We start from the raw sequence: 24,217 nt of genomic DNA on the forward strand, positions 1-24,217 counted from the left end.
ATTACAAATTTTATTTATTACCTTTAGTAGTTGTTACTTTTTCATATGGTACAAACATCATTCCAAAAAATCAATTTGTGTTGGCCCCAGGTGACTTTTAAAATGTAGATATCATTGAAAAAGCTCCAAATTATCTCCCTTTGGTGCAAAAATGCCATTTTTTGGCATTTAAATTGAAATATCTTTTTCAACTCATCAGTGACCTATATTTTTTATTGTTGTTTTCGAATAAGCTGTATATAAACTAAATAATTGTTAAATTTAAGCGGTTTCTGAAATTTAGTTCTTTTTTATTTCGATATTACCGCTATTTCTCCTATTAGTTCAACAGAAAAAAAGGACATTAACAAAAACATATGCGTCTTTCGAAGGCAGATTGTGAGCGTAAATGAACGGTGACCCCATTTTTTTATTCATTTTTCTATTACGAATGTACACCTCTGAGGAGCCAAAAATTTCTAGAATTAAACTTTTTTTCTTAACCTGATTTTTGGGTTTATAAGACTGTAACAAAATAATTGTTGAAGAAAAAATCATATGGTGGTGCACTTCTTTTTTTGCTACGGCACTTTGAAAATGACCAATTTTGATGATTTTCCCATTTTTCATTGATCTTTACCTATTTTTGGGCTATTATCGTGAAAAAAATCAGAGTTCCACAATTAAACTTTTTTTCATACTTTCTTTAAAGATGAAGTGGACCAATCTGAATAAATTTTACTTAAAAAAACTATAGGTAGGTGTTAATATAAGAAAGTTTTATCACATTTTGACACTTTTTTGTGTAAAATTTACCATGCTGTCAATTTTGTATTTTTGTGATTTTTCTCAGTTTTTAGAACAAAATGCATATTAGTATGAAATTCAAAACAGTGTAGCTGTGGCCATTGATTGACACATTAAAATCATTCATTGACTGGGACAATTTAGGTGAACGTTTGTATGTAACGACCAATGCTCACTATGTACTTTTTAAAGACACTTAAACTATGGGGTCACCAAAGGTTCTCAACACCTAAATAAAGTAATTCGAAAAATTAATCAGAAATAACACGATATTTTGATTTATATCAATTATATAAATCAAAACACAAAGGTTATTCCTGATTAATTTTTCGAATTATTTTATAATTAAAGGCGTTAAGAAACCTTTGTTGACCCCACAGTTTAAATGTCTATCGTAGGTACGTCATGAACAGTGGTTGTTACAGACAAACGTTCACGTAAATTGTCCCAGTCAATGGATGATTTTGATGGGTCAATCAATGGCCACAGCTACACTGTTTTGAATTTCATACTATTTCAACTTTTTTGTTAAACATGATTGAAAAAATACATATCTAAGAAAATTTGGAAAGACCAAAATGATATGGGAAGTACATGATTCTTGTAAAGTCATTTTTTGTATCCCTCACCCATTTTCTTAAAATTTTGGATAAAAATACTGACTTGATTGGTCGTAAAATTTGAACACTGGATTACTCAAAAACCATTCATTGTAAATACACAATTTTTTCAGAGTTATGTTTGATTATAATATTTTTAAAACTCATTGATATTTTCCACTTGAATCACTTGTTTTGGAAATAATTCAAGAACGAGATTTCAACGAGACTGAATGAGATTGAAAAGTCAGAATACATCCTTAAGTATAAGATAATGTTCATTTATAGAGAAATCCTATATTAAATAAAAAAAAATTGATTTAGACCCGTGAGCCCCCTTGAATATTAAAGTGACATTAAAATGGGCAACACAAATCTGTGGGATATATGTTGAGATCATATAAAACTATTATAGTCTAACAGTAGCCTAACCCGGCCTATATCTCTAACCTGACTATCATGAATTTGACTTCAAGAGGCAGATCTCAGGTTGGAGGAATGAAAGACTTTACCTGTTTTAACCATGTTTAAAGGTTTATGGTACCATTATATTAGAATTCAAAAGTGATTGTTTCTGGGGTATTTTTTTAAATTATCATCCAAAACAAAGATAGCAGGATTGACATAAGATTCTAAGATTTACCAAAAAATATTCATAAAATCATGAAGACATCAATTATGTCAATATTTAAATTAAACTAGTTTTCAATATTTCAAATTATTCTATAATAAAATGCCTATACCTAACATCTGCATTGTTCACAGTCATACATCATAAATATCAACCAAGATTTGACACAAAACCACAAGTGTATATCACAAGATTGTCAAATATCAATGGCTTAGTCTTTAGACTTGTTCTTATGGCCTTCTATAACAAAATCTCACTGTTGATCAATATTAGCAAACAAGTTAATACAATCACTGATATATGTAAAATAGGAAATAAACATGTGCACTTAACACCAATGCTATATAATCTGTATCTTTCCAATTATACATCATGTGAAAAATAACAAAAATAACATAACATTGAGCACTTGTATTGATATGAAACCTTTTGTAACAATTAAAATGTTACGTCACAGCTTCCTTAAATCATTTTCATAGAAAATAGAATTCAAAGGCCTGTACATCAGAACTGGTTATGATTATGTTACATGTATTTTATCAATACATTTAAAGGACAAAAAGAAAAGTGCAAAGGATAAATAAACAAAGAGTTCAGCACCATTTGTTCTGTTTCATCTTAAACTTTATTATTGAAGAAAAATTTCAATGTACAAGTATTGAATGAGTTACACAAAACCTTCTACTATTTTATGTACACTATGCCCATGATGTCAATGTATGTGTATTCTAGTTGTATGCATCTAGTTGTTATGACTTCAGTATAAAATAAAGACAATTATTATTATATCTCCATTCTTTTGTAAGTAAGACCGAGCATAAATATAACACGACTTGGAAAATCCTACATTGAAATTAAGAAATATACATGTAATCATGATTAAATCTTTCACTATCTGCCAGAATCTAGAAACTGATCACTTAACTTTGTTGATAAGTTATTGTTTCACTGGTGAATATATTGTGTAAGGGCAAGTTTTAATTATGAACACATTTTCATAGGGTGTTGCAATTTTATAATTAAACATTAAAATAACCATGATTGTTTATTAAATTAACATGCTTCAATCTTGCATTTAGCCTTGTCCTCTTTGACATAAAGCTGTTATTAAGGACACCAAATTGGGTTAGACGTCCTCAAAATATCTTGGTGATTTTTATAAATTTTAATCCCTGTTATCAATAGGATTGTTGCACGAAGTCAAATTGCAATGCCGCATTTATAAGCTAATTTATACACCTCATGCACCTCCTTTTTTCTAATGAAACACATACATGTATTTGGTATATAAACTTAAGAATTTAATTTATTATGCTGTACAAACCAATAATCTGTTTCTCTAACAGTAACAAAATTTTCAAAATCATGATTTGATGGGTTTTACTGATTAATTGTCATTATACATTTTTTCTGTTAAGGTACAAATATAACATTAGCAGACACTGGACATTTGCAAATATTTAATTAACCTTTCCAATTTTGGGTGCAAGAAAAATTCTTGATAAATAATGGGTGATTGTTAAGTATATACCATGGTTTTTACGAGTTAACATATTTAAACAAACGAATCCGAAGGATGAGTTTGTTTAATTATGTTAATGAGTAAGACACATGGTATATACAATTTGTAATATAAATAAACTGATTGACAGCTTTAAGACCTTCCACTTATATTGGAAATTGATCACATTACAGTTTTATCCAATGAAATGGAAGCTCGCGCAAGTCACTTTTGCGCTTCGTGTATGATCGTCTGTGTATTTCATGTAATAGAACCTCCTGAATTTGCAGAGAGTACAGAAAATGTCGGATTTTCCTGATTTTTTTTTTAGTTTTGTGCCCCGTGTATGATTGTAGGCGCAGGTAATTTCATAATGTCGTCTGACTGAGGTTAACAAAAATGTCAGATTCCAGCGACAAGGATTAAATAATTATTCTAATGACGGTAAGAATTGTTTTTTTTTTGTTTTCAATGTATCATACAAATTAATCATACTTTACAGAATTTTCATCTAATTGAAAAATGCTTTTCTTGACTTCCTTTATTTTATTAGATTATTTATTAAAACATAATTTTAATGATAAAACAATATTTTAACAGTGGCGGATCCAGGGGCGTAGACAATGTACGTCCCCTTATCATGTTTTTTTCACAGATATTTGTAGCTGATATTTATTCCTTTTTGTATAGGTACCCCCCTTTTTAAATCGAAATTTAATTGAATTTTCGCAAAGGAAATGATAGTTTTACATTTTTATTTTTTTCAAAACTGAAAGAAGAAACATTTAATAATTGTTTCCAAAATTAAGGGAATTCGTAACAATCCTATAATTTTTTTAGTTTGAAAAGGGTTTCTTGAAATGTGGTACACCTAATTTATTGCCTTTTCTTATAAAATGAAAACAAATGAAGATCTTGACCTTTTAGTACATTTTACAGTTTCCTAAATATTTTAGAGGCGTATACATTTAAAAAAAAAAAAGGTGGAACTTCAGCCATGGAATAACATGAAAATGAATATGTTATACCATGGCTGAAGCTCCGCCTTTTTTCCTTTGGATTCTAGTCGAGTTGCATATTTAATTAGCAAAGTATGGTACAACATAAATTTGCATATAATATACCATGGTTTTCCCTCACCACACTTTTTAAGCAAATTATTTCATAAAAACATCAAAGGAAAAAATCCAATTTATGTTACAACAAACATTGATAAATGAACAGAACACTATGAAAGTCATAATGGCACATAAAAATCACAGCTATGATCTAATCAATTTAAAGCCATGTCCAGTATCAATTTGCTTTGGAGGAAGCCACTTCATTCTTTTCCTTTTTAAACACCTTGTTAAACACTGACAACAGAAGCAAAGGCTCCCTGTACCTCCAATATTCACAGCTTTTATCAAAGGCTTCATACATCTTGGGAAGCTACTATCCCAATGATTATATATCTCATCTACTGTTGGTAAATGGAATGTGAAATCTGTCCAACATTTAGAAACTTTATATACTGCTTTTACTGTCCTCTCCTTTGCTGACCATCCAGGGAATATTTCTGCCTCAGCATTAAAATGTACATAATCTTGTGTAAAAGTGCCAACTTGAGCACAGTTACCAAACTCTATGTCCTTGGGTTTCTGGAATGTACATGTTTGTATTGCAACATATTCTCCCCACACTCTCTGTACATCTTTGGCCCACATATAGGAATGTGTTGTATCTAGAATCAAGATTAATCTAGTCCCTAATCCAGAATTTTTAGATGCCCACCATTCTAGCAGAGTCTCCAGTTTCAAACCACTATTATCTGTAACAAATTTATATTAAGATATGTTTAAAATAATAAGCAAATTCCATTTTAAATTTTCCTTACATGTATCTTAGTTCTATGGTGTCATTGCAAAAAGCACATCATTGATAACCACACCTTAACATATTTTCATTATATATACACTTGACAATTATGACCTAGTTGGAAATTAAATACGTTTTCATTTCTATAAGATTAACCTTCTAATAAAATGTATTGATAAGTGATATTCTTGTGTAATGCAGTTGTACCCTTAAGTAAACTGGTTATAATTATAATAAGGATGTATGACAAATTCGTCACAGGATAATGAAAATAACTTAGATGATAGATTTCAATCTTGATCTATACATGTACCTACTACATGGTGATTATATTTTCCCTACATCATCCATTCAAAGCAAATAAAAAAAAAAAATTCTTCAAATTTTCCCATTTTCATGTTTCATTTCATTTTTGTGTTTTACTGTTATCTTATTCTTACTACTTGTAATTGTACATGTATATGGGTCATTTTCAAAAAATGTTGAATTTTCAGTACACCCATGCTTAAATTTTTATTTCTAATGGAAATTTCAGTTGTAATGGTTTAAATGAAAGCTTGTCAGATTTGTGATTCAGAACATTAATAATAAACACACCTTACATCTATTTTGATAAGATTAAACTGCATTTAATTCCGATTTTGGGGGTATTTGTGTGCGTACATTGTCAGAACCAGGTGCTCCGCAGGGCGCAGCTTTATACGACCGCAGAGGTCGAACCCTGAACAGTTGGGGCAAGTATGGACAAAACATTCAAGCATGATACAGCTCTGAACTTGGATTGTGATCAAATTTTTGACATTACATATTTTTTTTTACACAAAACAAATGTCAAGATTTTACAAATCAATTAAAGATTTCTTCTTCAAACTTATTTAAATCTAAAATTAAATAGTTGACACAGCATAGGTTTCTGACACAGAATGAATGTGGTCTAATGAACTTAAAATTTTTTGTTTGCCTTTGAGCAATTCACTATGCTGTTGAATATTAATCCTCTCAAAAAAATGTTTGAAGAAATTTTCTTTTTATTTATGAAATCTGAAATGAGAAAAATTTAACCCCCCCCCCCCATTTTTTTTTTCACATCCCCGTTTCCCTTTTTCCAAAACTGATATCAATTCAAAGGAGTAGGTCCGGTAAGACCCCTTTTTGGCCCCAAAATATAACAGTTTTACAAAATTGTTAAAATGTAAACTTTTAGTTATTTATTGGACAGTTGAATGCTTCTGCTACATAAATATGGGCTGTTTTTGACAATACAATGCACATATATCGGGTTGTAGCACCATTAAGTCATGCTAAATTACTGAAATCTTCAAAATTCTATCATTTTAGTTAAATTTTAGACGGTTTCCTTGTAAAACGAAAGTGGCCGCATTCGTGTTCATCCTTAATATTGAAATGTAAGTTGAACTTTATGATAATACATAACATATATAAAGGTTGTGGATGAACACGGATGCGGCCACTTTCATTTTTGACAAAAACCATCTGAAAAGTGACGTTTTTTGGCATATTTGAGCTTGAATCGGATCGTTTTTAATGACTAAATCAGTTAAAATCTTTCACTTGTACTAATTAAATCAAGTGAAATAGACACTTAAGTCTTTAAAAAGTGGTCAAAATCTTTCGTCAGATGAAACTGAAATTTGAGGCCAAAATGAGTCCTTATCGGACCTACTCCTTTCTAATGGAGTTTGCAACAATAACTACTCTTTTAAATACATCATAAAATATTAAAATGTAAAATAAATTGCTTGTTATCTATCACTGAATGGTAAAGATTGGTTGGTAGTAAAAGTGAATATAAATTGTTTATTGTATAAAACAATAAAAAAAACTTCATCAGCAACATTTTATATTGGCAAATTTCCAATGAAGTTATTTACATAAAGTTATTGGCAAATAAAAATAGAAAATGACATCATAGTCATGTCTGGCAAATGTCCAACATACATTATCTAAAAACATTTTAGATAAGATAAGGAAAAAAAGCTTCATCAGCAACATTTTATATTGGCAAATTTCCAATGAAGTTACTTACATAAATTTATTGGCAAATAAAAATAGAAAATGACATCAAAGTCATGTCTGGCAAATTTCCAACATATATTATCAACTACTATTCTATACAAATACTTTTTAAATTGTTATTTGTATGGAGAGTTGTCTCATTGGCACTCACACCACATCTTCCTATATCTAAAGAAAGATAACTCCAATTGAAAATTAATTGCTATTGCACAATATTGTGCAATTAGATATTTCTTGCTATTGTGCAATACTGTGCAATTGAAAATTTCTTGCTATTGCACAATACTTGATATGGAATCCTGATTTGGACCAACTTGAAAACTGGGCCCATAATCAAAAATCAAAGTACATATTTAGATAAAGCATATCAAATAAGCCCAAGAATTTATTTGTTGTTAAAATCAAACTTAGTTTAATTTTGGACCCTTTGGACCTTAATGTAGACCAATTTGAAAACTGGACCAAAAATAAAAAATCTACATACACAGTTAGATTTGGCATATCAAAGAACCCATTTATTCAATTTTTGATGAAATCAAACAAAGTTTAATTTTGGACCCCCATTTGGACCAACTTGAAAACTAGGCTAAGTACATTTTTAAATTCAGCATATCAAAGAACCCCAAGGATTCAATTTTTGTTAAAATCAAACTAAGTTTAATTTTGGACCCTTTGGACCTTAATGTAGACCAATTTGAAAACGGGACCAAAAATTAAGAATCTACATACATAGTTAGGTTCGGCATATCAAAGAACCCCAATTATTCAATTTTTGATGAAATCACACAAAGTTCAATTTTGGACCCTTTGGGCCCCTTATTCCTAAACTGTTAGGACCAAAACTCCCAAAATCAATCCCAACCTTCCTTTTGTGGTCATAAACCTTGTGTTAAAATTTCATTGATTTCTATTTACTTATACTAAAGTTATTGTGCGAAAACCAAGAATAATGCTTATTTGGGCCCTTTTTTAGCCCTTTATTCCTAAACTGTTGGAACCAAAACTCCCAAAATCAATCCCAACCTTCCTTTTGTGGTCATAAACCTTGTGTCAAAATTTCATAGATTTCTATTCACTTAAACTAAAGTTAGAGTGCGAAAACCAAGAAAATGCTTATTTGGGCCCTTTTTGGCCCCCAATTCCTAAAATGTTGGGACCAAAACTCCCAAAATCTATCCCAACCTTCCTTTTGTGGTCATAAACCTTGTGTTAAAATTTCATTGATTTGTATTCACTTTTACTAAAGTTAGAGTGCGAAAACTAAAAGTATTCTGACGACGACAACGACGACGCCAACGTGATAGCAATATACGACCAAAAAATTAAAATTTTTGCGGTCGTATAAAAACACATTTCAAATGATTTTCTGATCGCCTTGATATCTGCAAAAGGGACTTTTTAAGAACGTTAATTATAATTCTAACGAAAAATCGTAGCTTCTTTATCATTGTATGTAACAGATCATCTACAAACTAAATTCAATCAGTGTACAGGAGGTTCATGTCTATCCTGTTACCGCTACTTAAATCAGTCGTTAAATTATTCTCCCTATGAATATTGAATCAGTCAGTGTTGATTTCAAAAATGCAAAGTAATCTTTACATTTAAAACGCCTTGTTTCTTGAACGACAGTGTAGAGAAAAGAAATTTCAAGACATTTAGTGAAAAAAATAGAGCGTACTTTTTTTCATGTCTATGCTGTTACCAACCATTTTGATTAATTACACTAACAGTATGGTTGTAAAAAGTGCAATAACGTGTTTAAAACCAAATTCACGATAGAAAACCATAATCACTTCACCAAAGGGAGTAGTTATTTCACAACAGCAATCAAAAACGAAGAAATTTGTCTATCCTGTTACTATGGTTGCTATATATGGTTACAGTAACAGGATAGACAATTATAGACAAAAACGTCGTTAATTTTTTTATCTTAACATGTAGGTGGAAAACGAATGAAATATTTCATTGTTTGAACTCATCTTAAGGTTATAACGTCTTAATCTTCCCAATTAAGCATTTGCAGGTGCAATACTGATATCGGTAACAGGATAGACAAAAAGGTAACAGGATAGACTTTTATATAGTGATATATCAGAAACATACGTTCCTGTTACCAACGAAATAAAGAGAAAAGTAAATTAACTTATAAGGGATTTACTTGATGTTGGGTTTATTTGAAAGGGTGAAAAAAGGCCGAACAATATAAATTGCTATCTTAGACTTGCATTACTGGTGTTAATTTTTACAACCTTTGAAAACCAATTTTTAGAGCCATTTTTCAGTACAACCTAGAAAATTGGCAAATTATCTATCATTTTACAGAATGAATATATATAAAAGTTTATTCTCTTGAAAACCATCTAATTGGTCACGTAAAACAAGCTTAACATTTTATCTAAACCTTTTCTTAATAACCCAAAATTTCTTTTGAAAATGGTAACAGGATAGACAAAATATTGTACCACCGATCAAAAAATGTTTCAAGATATTCTTGTATGACATCATTAAGATTGCATCTTTTAATATGTTGTTCTTAAAGTACTGTTTGTTTTAATTTGCTTATGTAGAGGGTTGTTTGAATAAGTAACTTTTAATAAATTTTTCAATTTCAAAATTCGACATTTTTTGAAAAAGACCCATATAATGTCATTTATTTTTATCACAGTAATCGTTTATTAATTGTACATATTTCAAACTTACCAGATAAAGCCCATTCACCATTTTCATATACATCTCCACTGAAATACAAGATATAAGAGTCATACTTTGGCCCATCTGACATTCTTCTGTCAAAGAAGGCCTTTAATTTAGACTCTAAATAGTCAATTGCTAGCCCACTTGTTGAGTAATCACAGCCGTAGTTGTCTATCATGTGATAGTTGAAGAAAGAACTGACTTTGTTCAAAGTGGTTGTAGCCCTTGTCCCCATATCTTGCATTGCCTCTTGTGACATAATATTTACTCTTGATCCCCTCCTGAAATAAATTAAAATGGTAGAATAAAATGTAGGTACATGTACCGGGTAGGCTTATTATTCCCCATATACTAGTATGTGAAAAGCTACAGTATTAAAAATACAAACAGAAAAAAATTATGCATTCATTCAAACAGCAAATCTTTGATTAAAAACATCATTCTTTAATACATGTATATCTGTTTATCAAATTACAATTGTCTATTGTTGAATATAATGAAAGTTGATAGACCACTTAAGTATTAAAAAATTATCAGCAGCAGATACTCTGAACCATTCTATGATCCTCTCATATCAAATGTTGTTGCACTATAGTGTTTTAAAATGACTTAACATGAGAAAAATATGATCTCAATTATTCAAATCCTTATAATTACATTAGATGTATGTTTCATTATAATACTTTATTCTGATTGGCTAACTGCACATCACATGTTATTCCTCCAGCAGTTGCATTACTCAATAAAACTTTTCATTCATGATAACAGTTACACATGGTCCCACAATAAAGTGCACAGGTGAATGAAATAAAAAAATTATAAAATTCGTGTTTTCATTATCATAGCTAAAAAATGTAATTATAAGTATTGAATGCTTCTTTTTGTAACTTCATAGGGTTGTAAAAGCGTTGAGCGTGCGCACATTTTTAGAATGAAGCGCTTCTGCACTTCATACAAAATGTACTTCTGTCAATGCTTTCACACCCTCAATGAAGTTACAAAAAGAAGCATTCAATTCTTAAATAAAGTCATATCCTAATTAGTTAAGTCTTGATGGTAATGTATCTACAATGTACATGTAGACTCAAAAGACAGTTGATCTTAATTCTCTGCTTCAGTTCCAGACAGCAAAGAAAAGTGCAATGCATCCTCTTGACATTTCAAAGTTTATAGTTTTAATCTTAATGTATTCAGGTTGTATGGTTTGATTAGTGTTTAATTCCATTGGCAAATATTACATGCATATGATTATCAAAATGAGAACCTGATAGCATAGTATGAATATGAACTTGCTTTGTACTAGACAGATTTAAATGTATTGGTCCAGATTTTTAACATAGTACAAATGTCATGAATGTACATGTAGTTACACAAAGCAATAGCGTATAAAAACAAAAACTTCAAAAAGACATAGCAACCCTTATAGACATATCATAACTACAGAAATTATCTTACTTATGACCAGTTACAGGAGCAATAACTGCATAGCCTGTTGCTGTGCCACCAAGATTATCACCAAGGTACCAAAACAAACTCAGTGTCATACATTCTATTGGTAGTACCAGTAATATCATTCCTAAACTGTATGGGGTATCTTTTCCTGTTTCCCATCCTAATCCTCCAAGTAGAACTGTAGTCAACAAAGTTATACAGATGAGTCTTTGCGAGATCAAACTGAAATGGCGTACTCCTTTTGAAGCCATTATTCTGCTCATATTCTTACGCTCATCAGTTAAGCTATTATATGTTAGATTGCATTCAGTGATTTTGGACATAAGCTTCCAGCATGTTATAAAATACGTCAAATGAAAACATAGCCAGATACAGGCAAAGAAAACAGTTAAAGGTACAACAATGTACCACTCTTTGTGATTGGCTGACAGTTTACCAATCACGGCACCAGTTGCAATGTTAAAGGCAAATACAGCAAGAACAAATATATATCTTAAAAATTTGGAAAGATTGAAAAATCCTTGCCATCTTTGCAATGTTGTTAAACCAGAAAAATATAAATCAATAAATGGTTCAAAGGAATGTCTTGCTGCGAAACAGGCTAGTCCATAAAAGTTTCCCGACAATTCAACCTGCTGAAAAATTACAAAAACAGAAACACACACCATTGCTATAAAACTCAGTAATCCTAGGAATGATTTTAGTCTTATAGATGCTAAATTTACATTAAATGCAAGCACCAAAAGTGAAAAAGATAAGGCATCTTTTCCTGTTACAAGTGTTGAGATCATTAATCCAATACTTTCTAAAATTTGTACTGTTGTAAACATCTTTGATTCATGTTTTACTAAATGTAACATCCTCTCCAACAGATTCCAACACCATGTTAAAACGGCACTTGTTACCAACAAAACATTTGTCACTTCTTGCGACATTACAAACGCAATCTCTTTTTGATCTGCAAATATAATTATGCCGAGAATACATCCTAGCCATATATGCAATAATGTCTGTCCAATGAGTTCAAAATTAAAATAATATCGCAAAGCACAGGAGACTGCAAAAACGAAAAATCCCAGTATTGCAAATCCTAGAATCACACTGTTCTGTGTAAACTGCCATTGTGTGTACAGTCCCAACCCTAATGCTACAACTAATACTACACTAGGCAAATATCTCAGGTAAGTCAGATTAGCTTTTGCTTTGTGGTCAACCATGTCATCCCCTTTGGCAACTTCTGTCTCCATCATGAAACTTTTTTATATTTGTCTTGTTCTTGTGATGGATTGAAAACCTACAAAATAATCAGAAAATTCTTTATCATAGTAGGATAATGACTAGGTAATATGGAAACGTCTTAGTCCAACTAGGATCTACCCATTTTCTTCTTTTTTCTTTAAATTTTCTAGCGATACTTCAATATTTGGCGTCCAGTTCCCCGTCAACTTAAAAAAAAAAAGAAATAATGTATGTACACTTGAAAATTTACATTTAGATAAAACTATATACATTTACATTTGATAACAAAATAATTAGGGATAGAAAATGGGCCAGGGATGAGAGCAGATTCTGAGATGATATTCTTGTATCCCTGTACTGTACTGAATGACACTATTTATTGTGGCAGATGATTCCAATTAAAACTGTCATGACTGTTTGTATTTCAATGCCCAAATGAGTGTGGACTGCTATGCCTGAATCAGGCTGATTATATTGTCTAGCATGTCTAGTGGGATCAAAAGGTTATATGTAGGGACTGCAACAATTTGTGTATAATTTTGTATATTAAGAAGAAGCCTGTATCGTGATGGTCTGACTATTGTCAAAACACAGAACAAGCACAACCATGTAGCAGTTGACTGAAAGACAGAGGCTAAAGAACTACGGGTACAGCCAAGGAAAAAGTCTGGAGATGTATCTTGTTGGCTTTCTTCCACCTCCCCATGGTGAGCAGGGGACAACAGTTATATACATGTTATAACTGACAATTCATTACATTTGTACAAGTGGCTAATGGAAGAGGTCTATAATGATAAATAAAAAAAAATAAAATGACTTGGATGGAGAGTTGTCTCATTGGCACTCATACCACATCTTCTTTTATCTATTCTGTAATTCACGCAAATGAAAGAAAAAATCTGCGCAAATGCAAAACACCGCCTTTGATAAAGGAAAACAATTGATATGTGAAATGTATAATCATGATGTGTCTAATGTTCTTGTGACTGGTAGGAATAATGGTAGGCAACAAGACATTTGTATATTGAATATATTTTAAATGGTACGAGTTTGCAATGGTATGAGTTCTAAATGGAACGAATTCACATTGGTACGAATTGATGTGGTACGATTTTGCAATGGTAAGAGGTAAACATGAGAATTACAATGTAGACACCTCTTCTCTGATCTCTTTTAATTAGTGAAAATTGCTGTTTTTTACATTATGTGGATCCCAAACAGTTGTGCACTACTCTGATTTGAACACTTTCTATATTTAATTATTTAAAAGTAATTATAATTGACCAGGTAGAGAGTGGTTTTTATAGTAATGACCACTCAAAATTTCAATCGACCAGTATTTGCCGGTATTTCCCAGTATTTCCCGGTAATTACCGGTATTTACCACTGGCATGGTCAATACTAGTATTGACCGCTTTTTTGCCAACCTTGTTTTGGTTGGACAAAAGCTTTAAATACATGAGCTTTGACTTTAGGTGAAGCTATGTTTAGGTTTCTACGAATAAATCCAAGAGACTGATTTGCTTTTGATGTCATGTTATCAATATGTTTGTCCCATTTTTAAATTTGATTAAGGAGATACATGTACGCCTACATATTTTGTAGAATCAATTCTTTTCAAAAGAGATTGTTTAATTTATAAGTGAAGTCTAAAGGTTTGCATTTTTAGTTACACTGAGAAAGTTGTATTTATCACTATAATATAGTATCAGGGTTAAAACTGGAAAAATTGCATGAGCCAGTCCTGCTCCCAACTGTCGGCTGTAGAGAATCATCACAGGCACTCCTCTCAGAAATATGTTTACCTATATATACCTTTATATAACAGACATGACACAAGGTACTTAACTCGAGATTTAGAAAAATATGAGGCGGTGACTAAATTCTGTTACATGTATATGCCGATGTCTTGCCTGTCAACCCCACTAAAACTTGTCATGTGGTAAATCTAAATTGATTTATCTTCACAATGGTGTATAACATGCCTACTTTTGATGTCGGAATCATTCTTAACAGTCCTATTCAAGTATGTCAATCTAATAATTTTGTCTACCTACACAAAATTGGCAATAAACGTCTCGCAGTAAATGATTAATTATAAAAACTGTTTCAGATAAAAATGTAATTTTTTGTCTGAATAGAACTTATCACCTAGTTAGTAAAATTGTATAAGAGTCTGAGATACCTTGAAAAATAAACAGCTGCGCCATGAGCGCATGATGCGACCAACATCTTGTGTGGAAGTTTTATGCAATAATCATAAATAGTTTTTGAGAAAGTTTTAACCATATTCTGTTTTTGAGATAAGGCGGGACATGTGAAACTAAATATTACTAAAATTAAATTTTGAATCAAAACCTAAAAGTATACAGATCTTTAGATTAATATAACAAAGAAGTGTTTAGAGTTTTAAAGCAATAATCATAAATAGTTTTTGAGATACGGCGTGACATGTAAAAAAAAACCTCCCTTTTTTACAAAATACTCAATAACTCAAAAAAAACAGATGCTCCGCAGGGCGCAGCTTTATACGACCGCAGAGGTTGAACCCTGAACGGTTGGGGCAAGTATGGACACAACATTCAAGCTGGATTCAGCTCTAAATTTGGATTGTGATTAAATAGTTGACACAGCATAGGTTTCTGACACATAATGAATGTGGTCTAATGAACTTTAAATTTTTTTTGCCTTTGAGCAATTCACTATGCTGTTGAATATTAATCCTCTCAAAAAAATGTTTGAAGAAATTTTTCTTTTTATTTACAAAATCTGAAATGAAAAGAATTGAACCCCCTACCCCCCCACCCTAATTTTTTTTCACATCCCCCTTTCCCTTATTCCAAAACTGATCTCAATTCAAATTTCTAATGGAGTTTGCAACAATAACTACTCATTTAAATACATATTAAAATGTAAAACCAGATGCTCCGCAGGGCGCAGCTTTATACGACCGCATAGGTTGAACCCTGAAGGGTTGGGGCAAGTATGGACACAACATTCAAGCTGGATTCAGCTCTAAATTTGGATTGTGATTAAATAGTTGACACAGCATAGGTTTTGGACACAGAATGAATGTGGTCTAATGAACTTAAAATAATTTTTTTGTCTTTGAGCAATCACTATGCTGTTGAATATTAATCCTCTCAAAAAAAATGTTTGAAGAAAGTTTCTTTTTATTTATGAAATCTGAAATGAGAAAAATTAAACCCCCCCCCCCCCCCACCATTTTTTTTTTCACATCCCCCTTTCCCTTTTTTCAAAACTGATCTCAATTCAAATTTCTAATGGAGTTTGCAACAATAACTACTCATTTAAATACATCATAAAATATTAAAATGTAACAAAAAGTGCTTGTTAGGCCAAAAAAAAAAATAGGTGTGTTTCCAGTCGCCCGACCGACCCTAATTTTTTGGCGCCGACCCTAACTTTTTTTTCCCGGAAAAAAAAAAAATTCGGATTTTATTTGAAATCAAACGTTTAAAAGATGCCATTCAAAGGCTATACTAAACAAAAACCGTTTTTTCCGGAAACGGTTTTTGTTTAGTATAGCCTTTGAATGGCATCTTTTAAACGTTTGATTTCAAATAAAATTTTAATACAGTAAGCATTTGTGTGATACAGATTGAAGTCAAACAACGCCTCGCATGGCTTCTGCTATGGCCATCAGTCAAAGTGTGTTATCAATAACAATCGATGAGTGTCCACAAAGGAACGAGAAAAAAAGTATAATAGCCCCATTTTCTAATTCTACCACCTTTATTGATATATTCAATCTAATATCACTGAATGGTAAAGAGTGTTTTAATTTATCAGTTGGTAGTAAAAGTGAATATACATTGTGCATTGTATAAAACAATGATTTAAGTTGATTCAACTACTATTCTGGACAAAGAAAGATAACTCCAATCAATTGAAAATTTCTTGCTATTGCACAATATTGTGCAATTAGATATTTCTTGCTATTGCGCAATACTGTGCAATTGAAAATATTTGCTATTGCACAATACTGTGCAATTGAAGATTTCTTGCTATTGCACAATACTGTGCAATTGAACATTTTTTGCTATTGCACAATACTGTGCAATTGAAGATTTCTTGCTATTGCTGAATACTGTGCAATTGAAAATTTCTTGCTATTGCACAATACTTAATATAATTAAAGAACCTTAGTGAGCACGCTCACATACCCCACGTCCCCACATTGTCATTGGAGAAATTAAATAAGTATAAGAAAAAAAAATTGTATAAGAAAAAATATTGAATAATAATTTCCTGTCAATATACATACAATGTAGAGGAGTTGAGATGACAAACTGTTGCAGAAGTACTTTGAAGCAAATAAGTTCAAAGGGGCATAACTCCTAGAAAAAAAATTGAACCGTAATTTCCTGTTGATATGCACTTCTACATAGTATGTCCTTATTATCTACAAAGTTTCATGAAATTCTGTTGTGTGGTTTGAGAGGAGTTGCGATGACAAACTGTTGCAGTAGTACATTAAAGTAAATAAGTTCAAAGGGGCGTAACTCCTAGAAAAAAAATTGAATCGCAATTTCCCGTCGATATGCACAACTACATAGTATGTCCTTATTATCTGAAAAGGTTTCGTGAAATTCTGTTGTGTGGTTTGAGAGGAGTTGTGATGACAAACTGTTGCAGTAGTACATTAAAGTTAATAAGTTCAAAGGGGCGTTACTCCTAGAAAAAAAATTGAATCGCAAATTCCTGTCGATATGCACAACTACATAGTATGTCCTTATTATCTGAAAAGGTTTCGTGAAATTCTGTTGTGTGGTTTGAGAGGAGTTGCGATGACAAACTGTTGCAGTAGTACATCAAAGTAAATAAGTTCAAAGGGGCGTAACTCCTAGAAAAAAAATTGAATCGCAAATTTCCCGTCGATATGCACAACAGCCACAACTACATAGTATGTCCTTATTATCTGAAAAGGTTTCGTGAAATTCTGTTGTGTGGTTTGAGAGGAGTTGCGATGACAAAAAACAGGACTGACGGACGGGTCAAAAACATTATACCCTCCGCAACTTCGTTTCGTGGGGTATAATAATTTTGGATCCTGATTTGAACCAACTTGAAAACTGGGCCCATAATCAAAAATTTATGTACATCATTAAATTCAGCATATCAAAAAAGCCAAAGAATTCAATTTTTATTAAAATCAAACTTAGTTTAATTTTGGACCCTTTGGTATTTAATGTAGACCAATTTGAAAACGGGACTAAAAATTAAGAATCTACATACACAGTTAGATTTGGCATTTCAAAGAACCCCAATTATTCAATTTTTTATGAAATCAAACAAAGTTTAATTTTGGACCCCCATTTGGACCAACTTGAAAACTGGGCCAATAATCAAAAATCTAAGTACATTTTTAGATTCAGCATATCAAAGAACCCAAGGATTCAATTTTTGTTAAAATCAAACTAAGTTTAATTTTGGACCCTTTGGACCTTAATGTAGACCAATTGGAAAACGGGACCAAAAATTAAGAATCTACATACACAGTTAGATCCAGCATATCAAAGAACCCCAACTATTCAATTTTTGATGAAATCAAACAAAGTTCAATTTTGGACCCTTTGGGCCCCTTATTCCTAGAAACCTGTTGGGACCAAAACTCCCAAAATCAAACCCAACCTTCCTTTTATGGTCATAAACCTTGTGTTTAAATTTCAAAGATTTCTATTTACTTATACTAAAGTTATGGTGAGAAAACCAAGAATAATGCTTACTTGGGCCCCTTTTTGGCCCCTAATTCCTAAACTGTTCAGACCTCAACTCCCAAAATCAATCCCAACCTTCCTTTTGTGGTCATAAACCTTGTGTTTGAATTCATTGATTTCTATTTACTTATACTAAAGTTATTGTGCGAAAACCAAGAATAATGCTTATTTGGGCCCTTTTTTGGCCCTTAATTCCTAAACTGTTTGAACTAAAACTCCCAAAATCAATCCCAACCTTCCTTTTCTGGTCATAAACCTTGTGTCAAAATTTCATAGATTTCTATTTACTTAAACTAAAGTTATAGTGCGAAAACCAAGAAAATGCTTATTTGGGCCCTTTTTGGCCCCTAATTCCTAAAATTTTGGGACCAAGACTTCCAAAATCAATCCCAACTTCCTTTAGTGGTAATAAACCTTGTGTTAAAATTTCATAGATTTCTATTCACATTTACTAAAGTTAGAGTGCAAAAACTAAAAGTATTCGGACGACGACGACGCCAACATCATACCAATATACGACCAAAAAATTTTCAATTTTTGAGGTCGTATAAAAATTTTGAATCATCACCAAAAAGTATACAGATCTTTAAATTAATATAACAAAGAAGTGTGTAAAGTTTAATGCAATATTTATTATAAATCGTTTTTGAGATACAGCGCGAAAAAAAAAACCTCCCCCTTTTTTACAAAATACTCAAAAACTTAAAAATTAAATTTTGAATCATTACCAAAAAGTATACAGATATTAAGTTTAATATAACTAAGAAGTGTGTAAAGTTTTAAGCAATAATCAAGAATCGTTTTTTGAGATACGGTGCAACATGTGAAAAAAAAACACCCCTGTTTTAGTTACAAAGTGCTGTAACTCAAAAAGTTTTAGTCTTATTTTCACCAAAAAGTATACAGATCATTTGACCATCATAAGAAACAACTTGTTAAGTTTCATGAAATTTGGATGAGTCGTTCTCAAGTTACGGTGCGACAAGTTTACGCCGGACAGACAGACGGACACTGGACATTTGTATACCATAATAAAATTGAGAATGGAAATGGGGAATGTGCCAAAGAGACAACAACCCGACCATAGAAAAAAACAACAGCAGAAAGTCACCAACATGTCTTCAATGTAGCGAGAAATTCCCGCACCCGGGAGGCGTCCTTCAGCTGGCCCAAACCTCACAAGTGTTATTTGTGGTATGTCTTATAAGTTACGAGTTTTCTTTTTTTAGATACAAATTTTCCCATGACGTCAATGTCACTCAGACTCTCTCTTGACTTAAAGGGAAACTTCGCAAAAAAATCAAAAAATGATATTATGTTCATTCTGTATAAAAATGCTCAAATTCATAGATATTAAAGTTTTATTCCGCTAGATAAGCGATCACCATCGATTTTAAATTTAGAGTATTAATTCTCTGCGTTCCGCCATTTTGTCCTTCTTTCCCGATTAATGAAACGATATGTCTATAAACCACAAAGAAACAAAACTACAGTAACCGATGTAGTCGTAATTGCGTGTCGATATCTTGTCAATCGTACGGTTGTTTTATCCGACTAACTAACCATGGTCTGTTGTTTTTAAACTTGATATTGGAATTAGGTGAAAAGTCAAAGTTGAAATCATAAATAAGTGTTCCGTGAAAATTGTTTTCGAAAATCTAATTTGTTCATAATTCTTTAAAGTAATAAACTGTTTTCAAATAAATTTTGATCTTCCCTCTTCTGATCACCAGCATGGCTAAAGGTATTACTTCCAAAGGTATTGTGAGGGGTGTGAGGTGACACGTCCAGGTATTCAAGCGATTTCCTGTCGGGCTTGAAAGTTCACGCATCGTTTCACTTCTGCAGGTATTGATCAGTGTACACGGCTGATAACATTTAACTTTCCATTTTGAACTATCAGATGTATAATATACAACTCTGTCTTACTTGTCATTACCAAACTCATACGCTTGTTTATAAATAACATTTCTGGTGTAAAGAATATTATTCATAAAAATATAAATAATACCCAAAAAATAAGATTTGATGAAATTAAAATCTATTTAAATATTTTTTCCAAGGGTGAATTTGGGAAAATGTAATATATACTCATTGTCAAAAGTGAAGGACAGATTGGAACATACCAGAAATATTGATTTAAAAAAATGTACGCACTTGCCGACGATTCGTTTATACGACTGGATAGAATGGTACGGAACTATAGCGCAATTTAAAATATATACATGTATACAGTGAACATAAGAAAAAAACATATATTTTGAATAAATAGGGGTAAAAGTGTTGTAAATAGACTAGTCCACGTATGCCAACAGTATGTAATCATCGAATGTCGATAGACTATTGTATACCAGAAGAAGAAGAGAACCAATTTGATTTAAATACAGGTCGATGTATAACTTTTGCTTTGGTTCATTGAAGTTGTGGACATAGTAAAATCACAGATTTATATTTCAAAAAGATTGTTCTCGAACAAAGGAAGGAATTCGTCATCACACTTGTTATATATGCCACTGGACGAACACTAATTATCCCGAAGGGATGTGAATATTTTGCTGGGAAACTTTTGAGTATCAAAGTTTCAAATTAATTTCGGGATTTTTTTTTTCTTGGTATTCAATAACAGAAAAAAGAATAAATTACTTGTCCGCTAAATAGGGGTATTCTTGTTAGATGAAAGACTTTTAGTTATATTTTAAAAAAATAGGGAAATATGACATTAAATTGGTTCTGTCTTTTTTTTAAACATCGTTAAAAAGATGTGTGTCTAAGGTGAACGCCACAAGAACCCTGTAATACTAGTACGAGAGTATAGCATGTAAACATTCCTTCTCAATAATATGGTTGTATTGGAAATCTTTTCATACAGATTGACAACTCATTGTCCGATATGCATGTAATATTTGCCACATAACGCCCATAGTTCTTTCTACCATCATCATCTTATTCTTTGATATTGCTGTCAACATCGATGGTTCACACCCAAACAAAATGGGAGTAATGGACCTTCAGAGCTTCTCCGTGTTATACACTTGTGAAATATATAGACGAAATTTCTGTATTGAAATGAATATACATCTCACAAACAGGATTTTCAAATAACGATTTTGAGTAATCACCTTACAAACCAATATAAACGTATGGCAAGATATAACCATGAAGGAATTTAGTTTTTGTCAGACACAAGAACACATCACTATCATAAACGTATACGTATATATGCATACAATTTCAAATATCAAGAACAAGCGGTCGATGTCGATAGTCCGTTTTCTAACTGTTCGAGTTAGACATGTCACTTGTTCATTCTTGAAAGCCTTCATTTTCCTCGTCTAACGATGGGAACTGTTTCTGATTGTGTTGACTATAAATGCTTGTATGGTAATTCTGTTGTTTATCTGTACAAGCGGTTGCATTTCCTCTCCTTTCCCAACAAACAAACGAACGAAACGCTACTAGTCTGCTTTCTCTGGAGCTCATCCTCAATGGCTCTTATACGTCAGGAAACTTACATGTATACTAATAATGATTGTTTCAAGAACAACGATGTATGGACGAACTATTCTAAATTCGTCAATATCAGTTATGCATGACTAAAATATAACTTTTATTACAACTACTGTATTACTTATTTGGATTAATGACGGCTATCATGTTCAACATTGCACAACTATTATCATAGAATTAAAAAAAAATCCTCAAAAAGCCTTAAAAAAAATAATGCCTTAGCTTAGATAATTGGTATTTTTTCACAAAAAGTTCGTGTAAATGATTGTCAAATGAATTTAATTATGTAAGAATAAAATGTTAAAAAGAAACTAAAAAAAAAAATCATGTATGTTGTATTTTTTTGTCAATTAAAAACTTTAAAATTGCAATAGTTTTATTAGCATTTAAACACAGCCAGATTTGAATACAAGTTAAGAAATTCCGGTAAAGTCAATGATATCAAACAGATGTACAATGGTATATCAAATTGGGTAATATTGCATTTAGTTTTTATTAAAGATTAAAACTACTATTTTTTACTTCATATTTGAATCTTTACGCCAATTGCCGCTAAGAAAGTAATCAAAAATTGTTTCCTTTTATTTTTATACATTTTCGGATTTACGAATCTGAATTTTATTTTCAATTAATTTACACAATTTAATTATTGAATCTTTATTCTCATCGTGTATTAAATCTCAGTGTATTAACATCGTGACATCATACTCTTTCTAATCCTTTCTGTATAACCTTTCCAAATAACAACATTTATACCTGTGTACGCTTGAACTCACACCTGCGGCTAAATAGCTACAAGGTAAACGAATTGACCTCAAGCCGAGAAATATACAGTGACCTTTACAAAATAATATACACACTCTGCTCACACATTAGTTGCATTGAAATGATTATCAAAACAATAACGGTAAATAGACAAGTAAATAGTAAAAATGTTCAATAAATATTTTATGAATAAAATCTCAACAATAATTAATTAAATTTATTCAAAAACATTTACTAGAGACAGAGACATATAATTTTATAGGAGTTTAATTCAATGAATACAAAACGGTATATGCATATTCATTTTCGTTCATTATTATATTGTGGTTAATAACTACGACCATTCGTCAGCTGTGCGCTTTTAATTACGTATATTGTCGATAAGCTATAAGAGTTAAACAGATTTTATTTTTTCCCAGAATTCAATAAATCGGGCTAATACGTCACGACCCACTCGAGAATTCAACCAAAAAAGTTACAAATACTTGATTTTCTCCGTTATTAGAAGGAATATAAGTTTAAAACTTTGCAAATGTGTTTTTTATGTTAAGATGAACATAATTAGATGATAAGTAAAAAATCGCGGAATTTCCCTTTAAAGTATATGAAAATGAAACAAGGTCAGATAACTCCGATAATCATTTAGACTTTCCCATAAAATTGACCAATCGGAAACTGAGATATATAAGGAGACGTGACATGTTTATTGCCAGTTTTTCAGCGGTTGGCAAAATTATTACGATTGACATACTTTGGTAGGATTGCTTCAGATGATTCCTACAACAAATGTAGGCATGTTATACACCATTGTAAAGATAAATCAATTTAGATTTACGATATAACAAGTTTTAATTTGGGTTTGACAGACTTGAAAGCGGCATATAACGGAATTTCGTCACCGCCTGACATCTTTCTAAAATGCAAGTTAAGTACCTTGTGTTATAGTTTATACTGAGACAGTGTTTAGTCTCAGTGAAAGGTAGGGAAAAAACTCTGAGACGAGTGCCTGGGAGAATCATATAGGCTTTAAAACTAAACTAGGGTATTTCGCCCATATACATACATGCTGAATTCATTTCAATATACATTAGTTTTCAATTTAGTTCAGCTGCTTAGTGTCATTTGTTTGCATAAATAATCCGTTGCTTGCTTTGACACCATGCCGGAAGTGTCATTTGACAAATAAAATACATGCTATTCGAAAACGCTCCGAATTTCCGTAAATTAAAACCATGATAATTTTCGGTTAAGCAAGCAAAGTACTATACATAGCGGAGTTCTGTGTATTTACCAACTTAGGTCAAGTTTAGAAAGGTTGTTAAATAATTTCTGTATTACTTATATACAAGTAATACCACCGTAAGATATATTTTTATGCAAAATACCACATTTGGAATTCCATTTC

At 31.6% G+C, this 24,217-nt stretch overlaps 1 protein-coding gene across 1 annotated transcript; it reads right to left on the reverse strand.

Moving 5' to 3' along the window:
- Positions 1–1,282: 1,282 nt before the first annotated feature.
- Positions 1,283–24,002, reverse strand: LOC143051721 (transmembrane protein 168-like). Its single transcript, XM_076224629.1, has 4 exons — positions 23,876–24,002; positions 11,564–12,854; positions 10,115–10,389; positions 1,283–5,327 (listed from the first exon to the last, which is right to left on the reverse strand). The coding sequence occupies exons 2-4, from the start codon at positions 12,808–12,810 to the stop codon at positions 4,780–4,782; spliced, it is 2,070 nt and encodes a 689-aa protein (XP_076080744.1). The 5' UTR covers positions 12,811–12,854; positions 23,876–24,002; the 3' UTR covers positions 1,283–4,779.
- Between the last annotated feature and the right edge of the window lie 215 nt (positions 24,003–24,217).

The sequence above is a fragment of the Mytilus galloprovincialis genome, chromosome 1 (genome assembly GCF_965363235.1).
Source record: "Mytilus galloprovincialis chromosome 1, xbMytGall1.hap1.1, whole genome shotgun sequence".
Lineage (NCBI taxonomy): Eukaryota > Metazoa > Mollusca > Bivalvia > Mytilida > Mytilidae > Mytilus > Mytilus galloprovincialis.